Here is a 17,043-nt window from a genome sequence, read left to right on the forward strand (position 1 = left end):
TGTAGAGAATGAGCACCAGACTTTAAAAATATAAAGTACTGGGGTTGATTTGTTGAACTAAAACTCATCAAGGGAGTGAGCAAGAGTCTAAAGAAGATTGAGCAACCAAGAAGATACACACACACACACACACACACACACACACACACACACACACACACACACACACACACACACACACACACACATCTTTTAAGCTCCATGAGGCTCCGGCAGTGGGTGGTGGTGAACTCTGCTGTATTCTTTCACCACAATTTTCTCTCACTCTTTCTTCCTGTTTCTCTTGTACCTGTATTTCAAAGGGCCAGTCTTGTCACACTCTGTGTCACACTCTGTGTCACACCCTGCGTCACACTCTGTGTCACACTCTGTGTCACACTCTGTGTCACACTGTGTCACACCCTGTGTCACACTGAATCTTCCTGAGAACTACGTTAACATGTCTGTGGAGTGCTGAGCCACTTGCACATTAATTTCACAAGAAGGCTGTTCCGTTGAATGGATCAACAGGAACTCTCATCGTCGTAACCAACGGAGTGCCATGTATATATATATACATATATACATACATACACACACACACACACATATATATATATATATATATATATATATATATATATATATATATATATATATATATATATACATATGCACACACACACACACACATACACACACATACACATACATACATACATGCATATATGTGCACGTGCAGGAAAACATGCACATGCATACACAAACACACACACAGTGAGAGAAAGAGAGATAATTGGTATTTCTTTCCTTTCAGCATTTCTGTATGAAAATTTCTATTAATTTTCTTGGAAAACAATTATTGCTCTAAATTACTCATTGCTTATTAAATATAATTCTCATGTTTGTTTCATGAAAATATCATTTTCACAAGGATATCATAAATATCAAAATATTATTGCAATATTCATATTAGGAAGAAAAGAAACAATATTTTTCCAGGATGAATTATTTTACATTTTCAATTATTAGATTATTATTGAATGTTGGGCCTCATGGAGGCAAAGTGGCCAAGTTCTTTTTGAGTGTTGGGCTTCACGGAAGCAATGGTCAAGACCTTTGGCATTATGTCGTGCGTGAGAAGAAGACCCATCAAGCCAAGCAAAATCCCAGTCATGGCAGATACCGGTGTCACACAAATGGTGCCCGTGCTGGTGGCACATAAAAGCAACCATTACACTCTAAGAGTTGGTGTTAAGAAGGGCATCCAGCTGTAGAAAACCATGCCAAATCAGACTGGATCCTGGCACAGCCTTCCAGCCTTCCAGCCCAGTCAAACCGTCCAACCTGTGTCAGCATGGACAATGGTTAAATGATGATGATGATTATAGACAGATTGACAGAATATTGTTATAGATAGATTTAAAGCAGTGAGTTGGTAGAATTGTTATGGCACTGGACAAAATGCTTAATGGCATTTTTTTCATCTCTCTATGTTCTGAGTTCAAATGCCACTAAGTTCAACTTTACCTTTCATCCTTTGTGGGCCAATGAAATAAGTATCACCAAGCTCCATTGTCTGATTTGGCATAGTTTCTATGGCTGGGTCTCCTTCATAATGCCAATCACAAGTGTGTACTGGGTGCTTTATATATATATATATATATATATATATATATATATATATATATATGTATGTATATATAAGTCTATTTTAAAGTTAAAGGATTAAAGCTTAGAAAATATGAGTTAAATGCAGTATTTCAGGGTAAAACGTTGTATCCACTAGCATGTTAGCCACTTATGGCTACCAGGCATCATCAACAATACTTTGCATTCATCATTAGATCAACTTCCAGGAATTCCAGGATGGACATAGGGTATATATTAAATATTTAACAGAGAAGACAGAGTGTACCAAAAAGCAAGGCACAACTGACTTCAGCAGATTTTGAACCCAGAACATAAAGGTGGACGAAATGCCCCTAAGCATTTTTCCTTGCATGCTAACAATTCTGCCACCTCAAGGCCTTTATATACACCTACTTATTAATTCTACATCAATATATATAATTCTAGTTTTGTGCTAAAATAAATCTGAGAAAATACACAGATGAAAACAATTTCAGGATTGTTAATTTTGACCTATTTGTGTCTCATTCTGCTTCAGTGCTATATGAGCAATATTAGGTTTTTTTTCCTAATCAGATAGTTTATATATTCATCAACATCCATCAATATCAGTTTGTTTGAGACGGTAGTCATCTTTCTGACATTGTCTAGATAAAGTCTAAAAATATATTTGTATACAGAATTAATTCTTGTAATCAATGGTTTTGTTCCATATATTTTCTACCCATATATGTATAGAAAATTTATTAAATAGGTAGTTCCTATAATATGTGTATATCTATAGAAAAGATACATGTATATCTATCTACTGGTTAACCAATTCATTTCTCAACATTAGGGTTCTGTCAATATTATTGAAATATTTCATCATTTCTATATATAACTTATGATATTCCCCCTGAAAAGCAGTCTGAATGTATTTTTCACTATCTTTCTATGAAAGTATTTCTTGGTGATATACAATACAAATTGACTGCTTCATTCTCTAAGTCCATTTCTGGTCAATTTATCGTTCAACCACCCGTGATGTTAACAACTACTATATATTGTGTGACTAAACAAGTAACTGTTAGTGATTCAACTGCAGCTGACAAGCTGAATAGTCACCAAAACATCTAGATATGCTGCAAGGTAACTTGCAATAGATATTTCATATTTTCTTTATGGAATCTATTTTGAGACCTGTTCTTCCTATTTGTTTAATTCTTATAGACATCAAGTCATAGAATCAATGTCCTGTTGAGATTTATTGTGTATTCTCAGTGATTAAATATCTCTCTTAGATGAGCTAAAACTGTACTACCAAGGTTCATGTACATATCTACTACTACTACTACTGCTGCTGCTGCTCTACATTTTGGATTGAACACTCTGTGTTTTTATAAAGATATATATATTGAATAATGTATTAAGAAATACCTATATTAAAATCGCACCCATAACAGAGTTCTACTTATTTGCAGAACCAACTATAGATAAATGGATGGAGATGAGTACAATAGTTTATATTAATTGATTGTAAATTTATCGTAAGAAACTCCTTCCAAACAATATTTCTGAATAAGATTACGAAAAAAAAAAAAAAGAAAAAAGAAACAGCAGTACATTTCAGACCATTCAGTAATATGGAACAGCCCTGAAATATAAGTATACCTGTTACATAATCAAGTTCTTATTTTATCTTTGCTGATGATTGTACAACACTACGTGAAACCCATGAGGACAAAGTATAACATCGATCATCATCATTGTTATTTAATGTCCATTTTCCATGCTGGCATGGGTTGGACAGTTTAGCAGGAGCTTATAAGGCCTGGGGCTGCACCAGGCTCCATTGTCTCTTTTGGCATGGTTTCTATGGCTGGATGCCCTTACTAATGCCAGCCACTTTACAGAGTGTTTCCAACAAAACTAATATTTGTATTTATACTTGTGCCAGGTAATGAGAGATTAAACTACAATAAGGGGAACATGAACAAATATCTTGTTGAAGAGGAGATACATAGATACCCAAGCTAGAAAAAGGGAGATGGTGGTAATGAGGTGTTAGATGTACCCTCAGATTATAGAAAGGTATACATATATATAAGTGAAGCAGAGCAATAGATTGGATAGGATGAGTGGATATTTAAATTCACAAGAGTGTGAAAGTGGTAGATGGATAGAGATGGGGACAGATGTGATTTCAGTGAATGGTGGACACATGATGAGGCATGGTCTATAGTGAATATCAGTTTTAGAGTTAGTTTAATCATCAACCATTTGCTCATATGCAAGCTTATAATAATCATCGTTTAACGTCCGCTTTCCATGCTAGCATGGGTTGGACGATTTGACTGAGGACTGGTGAAACCAGATGGCAACACCAGGCTCCAATCTGATTTGGCAGAGTTTCTACAGCTGGATGCCCTTCCTAACGCCTTATAATGAAAAGATATACAAATTTTAACAGAGGCTTTTGTTCTTTTCACTATCTTATACACTTTTATTTTTCCAGATATGATGATCATTTGTTGCATAGGTTTTAAGGAGTTATGTTCTATATGCAGTAATCCAAATTCAATCCTATTTTGATCCAGATGGGTTGGTACATACCCTACCATTCCAGTAATAATAGGTATAAAGCTGTAAGTATTTATAAGTTAGTGGATTTGCTGACTCTTCAGCAATGATCCATAAAAGTCTTCACAACTGCATCCTTCTGACCAAATTGATGTGAAGTTAGCAGTTGATTTCCTCAATAGAGCATGTTATTTTTTTGTGAACCTAGACATCAATTTCAAGTCTGTCTATATGTACGCATGCACACACACTTGAATGTATGTATGTATGTATGTACGTATGTATGTATGTATGTATGTATGTTACGTATGTATGTATGTATGTATGTATGTATGTATGTATATGTGCAGATTTGTATGTTTTACTTTATGTATGTATTCTCATACATATCTAGACATGCTCATATATATTTAAATGATAAACTTCTGGAAAGTTTTACAGATTTTTACAGTTCCAGTGATGGATTGGATCTATAGATTTTGAATCAACTTTCTTCTTTCTGGTTTTGAGAAGCTTAATTTCTCAAGATTGGTGTTCAAGCAATGTGTAACATATTCCAGGGCCCCAATAATTACAGGTATAAACTTGGTACGTATGCATACATGCATGTATTCATTCGTGCATGTATGTATGTATGTATGTATGTATATCTAGACATGCTCATATATATTTAAATGATAAACTTCTGGAAAGTTTTACAGATTTTTACAGTTCCAGTGATGGATTGGATCTATAGATTTTGAATTAACTTTCTTCTTTCTGGTTTTGAGAAGCTTAATTTCTCAAGATTGGTGTTCAAGCAGTGTGTAACATATCCCAGGGCCCCAATAATTACAGGTATAAACTTGGTACGTATGCATGCATGCATGTATTCATCCGTGCATGTATGTATGTATGTATGTATGTATGTATATGTGCGTATTTATGTGTGTATGTATGCATGTCACTGTTTCGTTTTCCTGTCTCGTTTTCCATCCGCCACTACCCTCCACGAAAATAATTTAATTTGTGTTCATGGGAAGAACCATTTCAACGATGCGTACTGCCTTAATTCTTCAAAACGCCGGTGTTTTAATGGTGGCAGCTGATGAAGGAGATGTTTCTATGTGGCTTGCTTGTTTGTTGTACCTTGTTTATCATTTTGTCCATGTTCTTTTGCCACGTCATGTACCCAGTTATGTATCTATATGTACATGTGGATGAAGGTATGTACATACATGTACATATATATGCATATACTCATATATTGTTTGTATATATATATATATATATATATATATATATATATATATATGTATGTTTTACACGTTTTATTTTTGTAATTTCTCACCAATAAAAAAAGAATTGATTTCTGACACGCACACATGCACAAACACACACACACACACAATGTTTTTCAGTTTCCGTCTATCAAATCCATTCACAAGGCTATAGTAGAAGACACTTGCTCATGATGCCACACAGTAAGACTGAACCAGGAACCATGTGACTTGGAAGCAAACATCCTAACCACATAGCCATGTTTGTGTTTAAATATATGTATGTCTGTTATTAAAATCAAAGAAACATTATCACTTACTATCCTTAGAAAACTCTTCCAGCATTTCACGTCCACTAGCATATCTGCTGTGCGTGAATTTATCCATTTTCTCCACTTCAGAATATGTCTGGCAAAAGCTTTTAGCAAAGTGAAACTCTCCTTCAGCCGGATCCCACCAGCCATATTTCTCAGCATGTTCTTTGGTCCCTTCGGCCAGCTCGTCATAGTCGGTTCCAATGGTCAGAATGTTGGATAGGTTTCTCAAGCCAGCTGAAATATTGAAACAGCATTTATCAATGTATGAATTCATGTTTGTATATATACATATTCATTTGTGTGTGGTGTGTATGTGTGTGTGTGTGAGTGAATGTAATTATATATGTGAATATATAACTCTATCTATCTATCTATCTATCTATCTATCTATCTATCTATCTATCTATCTATCTATCTATCTATCTATCTATCCATCAGCCTGTCTGTCTGTATTATACCTATGATATATATATATATATACACATCATCATCATTATTATTTAATGTCAATTATCCATGCTGGCATGAGTTGGATGGTTTGACTGGACTGGTAAGTCGAGGGGCTGCATTAGACTCCAGTCTGATTTGGCATGGTTTCTACAGCTGGATGCCCTTTCTAATGCCAACCACTCCGAGAGTGTAATGGGTGCTTTTATGTGCCACTGGTATGGGTGCTAGTTGCGTGACTCCAGTATCTGCCATGACTATGATTTGACTTGGCTTGATGGGTCTTTTACTTAAGTATGGCATATTGCCAAAGGTCTTGGTCATTTGTCATTGCCTCTATGAGGCCCAAAAAGTGCCTCCGTGAAGCAATATATATGCACATATATATATATATATATATATATATATATATATATATATATATATATATATATATATATATATATAAATATATATATATATATATATATATATATATATATACATATTTATATCTTATACATAAATGACTATTTCTGTCTGTCAATCTGTCTGTTACCATCTTGCTGCCTACATCAGTGAACCAATTTTGATGAAACTTTGCATACATGTTAAACTAAATCTAGTTCAATTATAGGCTAATTGGATTTCAATAAAAATCTATTATGGACCCTCCTAGGAGGGTTGGGCTATTATATGATAAAAGGAGAAGGGTGCAAAGAGTGTTGGTGTGAGGGAAATGTGGTGGCATTGTGAGTGTGGCTGATATCAGGGAAGGGGAGAACAGTTGTGCAAGTGACAAATATGGAGTGACAGTGGGGTGATAACGTTAATACAGCAGTAATTCACAGAATCAACCATGCATGCTTTCAATCTGTCTTTGCCTCTCACCCTCTCTCTGTCTCTCACCCTCTCTTTCTCTCTTTCTCTCTCTCTCTCTCTCTCTCTCTCTAACATACACACATACTTACAAATTTATAGACAGGTATTTGCCAACGTTTAAACCGAGATTATCTGGAAATAACCAAAGTATTCCTTTTTTCCATTTATAAGCAGATGATAAAGAAATTATTGTCTGCTAGTAATTTAGAATCAGATCACTTTTCTTTTCACAAAGACGATGTTTCAAGTCAACATTGAAGTGGAGTACCTTATTAATTTCTTTTTTATTATTTCCGAAATTGTAATCACTCATTCATTTATTGGAAAGTTAGAGAGACAGATTTCTAAAGGGGAAATTCTTATCACTTAGTATCTTATCCCTTTTCGGTGTTGTAACCAGACATTCCAATTCTGCAAATAAAAAGTCTTTAAAAATTGCAATTGCTTATCACTTTTTCATCCTGCTTAATTTTAAAGTTATATACAGTAACTATTTTGATGTTCCTGATTTTTTTCTAGAAGTATATGCTTCAAACATAGGAGATTGTGATTCCACACAAAAATTAGGGCAAGCATTTGGAGTTGGGTTTAAGATTTAATACTAGGATTAATATTTTAGTTTAGATTTTAGGGATAAAATAAGGATTAAAATCTTGAGTTAAGTTTTAACGTAAGAGCTGAGGGTTAGCACTTAACATTAGGGTTTCATGTTAGTACTTAGGATTACAATTTTGGGTCAGAGTAAGGGTTAATTTAAGCAGAAATTGAAAAGGGATTCAAAAGATTTTAGTTTTTGTGAACAAATTTTTACAGAATTGAACTTGCATATGTTTGGAATTTGGATATCAAAGAAAAATATATTCTTAACAGAAGAAAAGTAAAAAGTCTACAAAGTGTTCTTAGTCCAAAATTTCGTTGAGTGTTTTTTCCGAAAAGATTTACTATAAGATAAATAAAGGGCTTTGTGATGTTACTGTTAATTCTCTGAGTCTTTAACTTGGGCAACGTTGGATAATTCGGCTAGTATATATATTTGACAGGCTTCCACACAGTTTCTTATTTCTTTATTGCCCACAAGGGGCTAAACATAGAGGGGACAAACAAGGACAGACAAAGGGATTAAGTCGATTACATCGACCCCAGTGCGTAACTAGTACTTAATTTATCAACCCCGAAAGGATGAAAGGCAAAGTCGACCTCGGTGGAATTTGAACTCAGAACATAACTGCAGATGAAATAGCGCAAAGCATTTTGCCCGGCGTGCTAACGTTTCTGCCAGCTCGCCGCCTTCTACACAGTTTCTGCCTATCAAATCCACTCATAAGGTGCCACACAATGGGATTTAACCAAAACCATGTGGTTGTAAATAAACTTCTTAACCACACAGCCATGCCTGTACCATTGGTGCCTTTAAGAAGTTCCCTTTATTGCTTATCCAATCCTCTCACAACCAATGTTTTTCCTGGAACTAATTAGTCTCTGAGAATGATGCTTGTAAAGACCTTGGGTGCTGCACCATCTCCCCAAACAATAAAGAAAATTTTTGGCATACTTTTCCAATGACTGAAACAAGTAAAAAATAAAAGCTGTAAGATGGGTGTTTCTGACTGTGACTGTACATGTCTGTAGAGAGAAGGAAATATACTCCCCATGAATATCAAAGATCTTATTAGAATGGTGAGAGGATTGAATAAAGAGCTTTAATTTAGGATTGTAGTGATGTGGCACAATAGGGATGATGAAAGGAGAGTTGGGTTCACTGAGTGGCATGCAATTTACAGATCTAGAAAATGGAAGCTATTGTGGAAGTGATGTATAAGGAAGAGAGCAGAAACAGAGCATCAGTGAAATTATGGTTAAAACATGTTGGTAAATGTTGGTTAACCAGTTATTTGGATGGCATCTTTTGGGATTTGGTCTCAAATATCTGCATGTGTATTGAGGGTTCCATATCAGATATGTGAATAATATTCCAATAGCTTTTGATGTGTCATGGGGTAGTCATTATACCAATAATAATAACACATGCACAGGTTCAATTCCACTTCTTTATTATTATTATCGTTGAGGCGTAATGGCCTAGTGGTTAGGGCAGTGAACTTGCAGTCATAGGATCGCGGTTTCAATTCCCAGACCAGGTGTTGTGAGTGTTTATTGAGCGAAAACACCTAAAGCTCCACGAGGCTTCGGCAGGGGTTGGTGGCGAACCCTGCTGTACTCTTTCACCACAACTTTCTCTCACTCTTACTTCCTGTTTCTGTTGTGCCTGTAATTCAAAGGGTCAGCCTTGTCACACTGTATCATGATGAATATCCCCGAGGACTACGTTAAGGGTACACGTGTCTGTGGAGTGCTCAGCCACTTGCCTGTTAATTTCACGAGTAGGCTGTTCTGTTGATCGGATCAACTGGAACCCTTGACGTCATAAGCGACGGAGTGCCAACAATTATTATTATCAGTCAGTTGGTTAAATATCTAACCAACAAACTAATTGATCGTTTGTTTAACATGTTAGTTAAACAAGAAATCAGTTGTTTGTTTGTCAAAGTTCTTTCATCACTGTTCATGACCTCACCACCTTTTCAGTGACCCATGACTTCCCTACTTGCTCCAAGATCTGTACATCAAGAATCTTGCAGACCAAATACGGAAGAAAAAAGATTCCAGTATTCTTTTATTCTTTTACTTGTTTCAGGCATTTGACTGCGGTCATGCTGGAACACCAACTTAAAGGGTTTTCAGATGGAAGAAATCAACCTCAGGATTTATTCTTTGTAAGCCTAGTACTTATTCTATTGGTTTCCTTAGCTGAACTGCTAAGTTACAGAGATATAAACACACCAATATCAGTTGTCAAGTCATGGTGGAGAGCAAACACAGACACACACACACATATATGTATGTATGTATGTATGTATGTATGTATGTATGTATGCATGTATGTATGTACATACTCATACATACATGATGATCTTCTTTCAATTTCTGTCTACTAAATCCACTCGCAGGGCTTAGGTCGGCCTGAGGCTATAGTAAAAGACATTTGCCAAGGTGCAATGCAGTGGGACTGAACCCAGAATTATGTGGTTGGGAAGCAAGCTTCTTACCACACAGCTATGCCTGCACCTATGTGATCTGATTTAATGTATTTTTTAATTCTGAAGAGATCTAGTTTTGGCAATGTCTTTGAATACATTTATAGTTAACAAACAGGTTAAAGATAACACATGGTTGGGACTGAGCTATCTTGATTTTAATTGTTTAAATAGATGTAAGTGTGATAAATGTTTTGCTATTTCTTTGACAGAGGAAGATCATTGGTGTACATAGAAGGTCTGTGAAGGATAAATAAGTGTCCATTGAGTGAACAATAAGTGGGTTAATTTAGATTAAAATAATTAAAATATAGAATGGGACTAATGAGAAACAACAACAGAATGTGTGTTAACAGAACAAAGAAACAAGAATAGAACCAAGTAAAAGCAGGATTATTCATACACCAATCCAACTTTTTCCATTGTAGATGCTTACACGCATATGTACAAACATGTATAAAGAAATATGTCTATACACATGCACACGCACACACACACATACATGCACACACACACATATACATGCGCACACACACACACACACATGTATACCCCACCACACACATGCATATATGTATACCCCACCCACACACATATACACACTCATGAATATGCAAAAGATTAAAACATGGTGATACTGGAAATGGCATTTTTTAAAATAATGTTTTTAAATGTCTATAATGAATTCCTGTTTTCCAGATGCCATTATGCTTTTTATTCCATGCCAGTTGCCTACACCAAAATCTATCTGGTAATATTTTCACCCATCTTTTGATGTAGATTATTTGGGATTACATTTGGCTTTTCGAAGGAAGTTACTTCAAATTCCCATGTCTGCTACTACCATTTCTATCCAGCTAAAAGTAGTCAGATACTTAGAGCACCTGGCGCTTAATTATATTTTTACCTTGAAACGATAAGCCATCTACCTATGAGCCAACTCTCTCTGTATTTAATCATAATCAATAAGTGGAAAAAAAAAAAGAAAAAAATCTAGATTTTTGGCGTTCTTCTTCTTTTCTTTTTTTCTCATAGTAGGACCATTACAGATTAAATATTAAATATCAATAACTCTAGCAATAATATTAAATAGTATAAAAATGTGGAAAATAACTGCTAAAACAAAAATAGCAGTAACAGTAACAATAAAAACAACATTCAACAAAATATATATACAGAAAAATAACAGTCATAGTTTTATAGGAGGGGATGATGGGAAAATATGGAAAAAGATGAGTGAGAATGTAAGATGATACTGTAACAGATAAGTTTAGTATGCTAAATGATTGAGATTAGATTATCATCAATATGAATTCTGTAGAGTTGTTTTCTGATATATTTCAGTAAATTTAGAAAGTCATTATGTTATATGTGCTTTATTTCAGTTTAGCCAACCCAAGAGGCTTTATTATATGCACACTGTTTTTAACTTTACTTTGCTTCAATGAGTGCAAGTTTATTTAAGTATATATATATATCCTGTTATTTAAATATTAATTTGTTTTTTACAAAGTCTCTAGGTACCTAATATATTATCATAAAATAATGATTATACTATTAATGTGGCCTTCTATTTTGTTTTTTACTATATGTTTCCATGAATCTATTAGTTATAAACATCTATACAGTGTTATTTTGTTCATATTTAATATTTCTTTTTTTTTCTGTTTAGTTAGAGAGAGCATTTATTTGCTTAGCCCTATTCTTACATAAAGCTTTGTGTGCCTCCTTCTTCCTTGCTATCACATCCCTCACCTCCTCATTCCACCACCATGTATCTCTGCGATCTCTCCTACCTTTTGTCCTTCCATACACTTCATCACATGCCTTTAGTACCCCTTCTTTAAAAGACTTCCACAAATCTGGTGCATCAATGCTTACCAACTCCCAAACTCTCTCTCCTCAAACCTTGCTCTTGTTTCTTCTTCCTTCAGTTTCCACACCTTTCTTCGCTCAGCCATTCCCTTTCTCACATGCTTTTTAACTTTCCTCTTATCCAAGTCAGCAACCACCAACCTGTGCTGCAACTCCCCTGGTATTGTCTTCACATCTCTCAAATATTTTCTGTTTTTCCTGCCAACCAACATGAAATCAATCTCTATCTCATTCCCTCCTGCACTGAAAGTCACCTTCCTTTTCTCTGTTTTCCTAAACCACGTCTTCACCACACACAACTCTTTCTTATCACAAAACTCCAACAGCATCCTACCTTCCAAATTTCTCTCCCCAATTCCATTTCCCTCATGCACACCATCAAAGCCCTGAATCCATTTCCCAACATGTCCATTAAAATCACTCATGCCTAAAACCAATTCATCTACCTTTTGTGAGTCCCACTCATTCGCCATTTCATCAAAGGACTGCTCTTTCTCAATGGTCCCTCTTCTACTCTGCGGATGATACCCACAAATCACCCTCACTACTTCTTCCTCAAATGCTAACACTACTGTCATCACTCTGTCACTCTTTCTCCTGACCTCCACCACCTTCTTACAGATTTCTTCCTTCATCAAAACTCTCACACCTCCAGTCCCCCTGCTATTTCCTGACCACCACAACTTGTACCCTTTTCCTTTGACCCCCACAAATCTTGCACCTTGGCCCCTCCACCTAACCTCCTGCACACATCTACCTTCCTCTTCCTCAATTCCTCACACACCTCAGTTCCCCTTCCATACAGATTGCCCACATTCCAACTTCCCAACCTCCCTCCAAGCTTCTCCTCAGGCCGTTGGCCATCATAAGGCAAGTCATGCTCGCGCAACCCAGGATGAGGGTTTGCACCTTCCTTTTTCAGGTAGGCAGGTGCAGCCCACACCAACCTTTGGGCTGGCTGGTGCCCATTCGCCTTTGCTATTATCATGAGGCTTTTTTGTAGCTGGATTTTCTACGGAGAGCATGCCCTTGCTTACCCCCAATCTCAGTTTCTAGACTGAGTGGTCCCAAGACCAAGGCCTCTACCAAGATTTTTAAGAAATGTGATGGAAAACTAGCTCAAGAAGGCAGGGATGCTACTCCCTGAGACCCCTTTCAGACTCCCCACCACCTATGTGTGTATATATATATATATATATATATATATATATATATATTTAGTTTTTGTATGTGGCAGATGTTCAGGTGCAATAAACACTGTAAACAAACAGGAAACAACTTCTATCTCATTCCAGGGAGAAAAACTAGAGGTAGTCGATAGCTTCCGCTATCTGGGTGACCAAGTTAGTAGTGGGGGTGGGTGTGCTGAAAGTGTAGCTGCTAGAATAAGAATAGCTTGGGCCAAGTTTAGAGAGCTCTTACCTCTGCTGGCGACAAAGGGACTCTCACTCAGAGTAAAAGGCAGACTGTATGACGCATGTGTACGAACAGCCATGCTACATGGCAGTGAAACATGGGCTGTGACTGCTGAGGACATGCGTACGCTCGCAAGGAATGAAGCCAGTATACTCCGCTGGATGTGTAATGTCAATGTGCATACCCGTCAGAGTGTAAGTATCTTGAGAGAAAAGCTGAACATAAGAAGCATCAGTAGTGGTGTGCAAGAGAGACGATTGCGCTGGTTTGGACATGTGGTGAGAATGAATGAAGATAGCTGCGTGAAAAAGTGCCACTCCCCGACAGTTGAGGGAACCCGTGGAAAAGGTAGGCCCAGGAAGACCTGGGCTGAGGTGGTGAGGCAAGACCTTCGAACATTGGGCCTCACCGAGGCGATGACTACTGACCGAGACCTTTGGAAATGTGCTGTGCGTGAGAAGACCCGGCAAGCCAAGTGAGATCGTTGCCAGGGCCCCCGGACTGGCTCTTGTGCGGGTGGCACATAAGATGTACCATCTTGAGCATGACCGTTGCCAGTACCGCCTGACTGGCCTTGTAGGGTTTTCGAGCGAGATCGTTGCCAGCGCCCCTGGACTGGCTCTTGTGCGGGTGGCACATAAAAGACACCATTTCGAGCGTGGCCGTTTTCGTGTGGGTGACACGTAAAAGCACCTACTACACTCTCTGAGTGGTTGGCGTTAGGAAGGGCATCCAGCTGTAGAAACTCTGCCAAATTAGATTGGAGCCTGGTGTTGCCATCCGGTTTCACCAGTCCTCAGTCAAATTGTCCAACCCATGCTAGCATGGAAAGCGGACGTTAAACGATGATGATGATGATGATGATGGTATATATATATATATATATATATATATATATATATATATATATATATATATATAATGCAAGAGAGTTAGGGGTTGAGGATTCAACCCACTAAGGGATAGTATCTATCCAATATACTGCTGGGAGGGTACCCAATTATTGTTACACTAGTGTTATACCAAGTACAATAAGTGGGTGCGGGTAAAAGGGGGTTATTTTACCCTAAATTTATATAGCAATGAGAAAATGGAGGAGAATATGCGGTATCCATCGACTTGCAGACAATGTATTCTATTGATTAATTTGTTTATTTTATAACTAAAATGACAAAAACCACAATATACAGATGCTTATGACATACCATGTCATATTAACAATTAATGTTACAAATATAAAGTACATTTAGCAATTGGAGAATGTACAGAAACTTACAGCTGTTTCGGCCTAGCGTTGGCATGCCCCATTCTATGAGCACAGGAGCTATAGAGATAGAATGGGGCATGTTAACGCTATATATATATATATATATATATATATATATATATATATATATATATATATATATGTATATATTCATGTATCATTAAAAATACGTCTGTACTTATGCTTTATCTTTTTTATTTTAAGTATTCTGTATTTTCTTTACTATTGGTCTGGCGAAAGAGACTTCCTAAATTCATATTCAACTTTTCCAGACCTCTGTTTCATTTTCAATAATTTAATACATTTGGTGTCTGTTTTAAAACACACACACACACACACACACACACACACACACACACACACACACACACACACATGACAGGATTCTTTCAGTTTTCATCTATCTAATTCACTCCCAAGGCTTTGGCTGGTCCATAGTATAGTAAAAGATGCTTCATTTTAGTGGGGACATAAACAAATGTCATTCTTGACCAAGTTCTTTCAATGTGAAGACATGAAAGGACAAACCCTCACATACAAGCATGATGAGCTTCTGTACAATTTTCCTCTACCCCAAACTTCACTCACAAAATATTGGTCAATCTCAGTCTTTAGTAGAAGACACTTGCCCAAGGTTCAATGCAATGGGATTGAACTCAAAAACATATATTTGCAAAGCAAACTTCTTAACCACATAGCCATGCTTGCTCCTATCAAAAGGATTGAAGTTCTTCCTGAACCATAGGCTCATGTGGTTGGTTCCCCAGTTTCTGTGGTGAATGTATTATCCCCTGGATAAGGTGCTATTCCATTGTAGGATTACTCACTTTTACCAGCTGAGTGGACTACAGCAACATGGAATTACGTGTTTCGCTCAAGAACACAACATCACCTGGTCCGGGAAGTGAAACCACAATCTTACAATCATAAGTGCAACACCTTCACCACAAAGCCATGCACCTCAATGTCTACTCTTGATAAGCTTTATGTGAATACAACAGTTTAGTATAATTCACCATTTTAGTAAGATGTAGCATCACTGTAAAGCTGACCAGTGATTCATTGTTAGGCAATGCTGAGTTCAGTTCTTTTGGCAGGAATGATGTTGTTTGTGATGGACTGACATCCTATCCATACAGAAATTGTTTTCTCTCCTGATCTGGTCAATACTATAGAAAGCCAGGATAGTTCCTGGATTAGTGAACTATAATAAATTCTAAAAGAAAACAATAATAGAAAAATTTTCAAAATTTGACATTTTGTTTTGTTTCTTATTCTTTGTGTTTTTTCCTTCTTCCCTTTCTAAGTATGAACTTTTCATTTCAAAAGAAAGAATCAGATCTAATCTGTAAGACCATATTCCTCATGGTATAGAAATGTTGACAACAATAGCAATTCTAAATAATTACTGCTGCAAATTTATGATATTCTTTTATATTCTGTTAGAAGCCACAAATTAGGAAATTTGCAGCAGCACCATTTCTTCCTATGATATATCTGTTTGATTATGGAAATTCTGTCTCTTATTCTGAAGATATAAACTGGAAATTCTTCATACAGATTGGTAAAATATATTCAAATGCAATTGATTAATATTTTATGTTGGAATGGAGGTATGGCAGGATTGTTAGAGTGTCAGATAGAGTTCTTTCTTTGAGGTATTTGTTCCAGATCTTTAAGTCCCTCCTAAGTCAACTTAGCCTTTCATTCTTCTGTAGAAACAATGCCAAATCAGATTGAAACCTGGTGCAGCTCCCCAGCTTACCGGTTTTCAGTCAAATCGTCCAACCCATACCAGCATGGAAAACAGACGTTAAATGATGATGATGATGATGATGATGATGATGATGACAGTGAATCCTCTTAAGTATGAAATAGCCCAGCTATGGAAAATCAAGAAGGTGACGATAATGCCAGTTATTGTTGGTTCCTTGGGGACTGTATTAGAAGGCACCAAGAAGAATATAAAGGAAATCAGAATAGAGTGCACAGTAGAACTGTTACAAAAGGTTTGCTTCATTGGCATGGCCAGAATAATCAGGAAAGTATTAGATAGTTGAAAAGAACAGATAGCATGGTATTGTAGGCTGCAGGCAACAAGCCTGCTACTCATGCAAGACTCCAGGAGTTATAACAAAACCTGAGATAAAAAATAATAATATTAATAATAGTCACCAAGTAGTCCAAAGTGAAAGTGGACTTGACAAGATTGTTTGGAATGTGAGAGGTAATGTAAAAGTGATACCAGTTATAATCAGGGCATTAAGGTCAATCCCATTTAAACTTCAAGACTTCTTAAAGTGGTTGAGAACACCATGCAAGATTGGTGTCAT

General features: G+C 36.5%; 1 protein-coding gene across 6 annotated transcripts in view; it reads right to left on the minus strand.

Moving 5' to 3' along the window:
- LOC106870766 (secernin-3) overlaps positions 1-17,043 on the minus strand; it is a 277,131-nt gene that overhangs the window by 40,605 nt on the left and 219,483 nt on the right. For all 6 annotated transcript variants that reach the window (XR_016241846.1, XR_016241843.1, XM_089351980.1 and 3 more), the window contains one exon: positions 5,753-5,983. Coding sequence is in view for 4 of the 6 variants with exons in the window: in XM_089351980.1 (XP_089208106.1) it covers positions 5,753-5,983 (231 nt within the window). In the remaining 2 variants the exon portion in view is untranslated. The remainder of the gene's footprint in view (positions 1-5,752; positions 5,984-17,043) is intronic.

Source organism: Octopus bimaculoides, chromosome 1, assembly GCF_046866305.1.
Source record: "Octopus bimaculoides isolate indiv1 chromosome 1, ASM4686630v1, whole genome shotgun sequence".
Taxonomy (NCBI): Eukaryota; Metazoa; Mollusca; class Cephalopoda; order Octopoda; family Octopodidae; genus Octopus; species Octopus bimaculoides.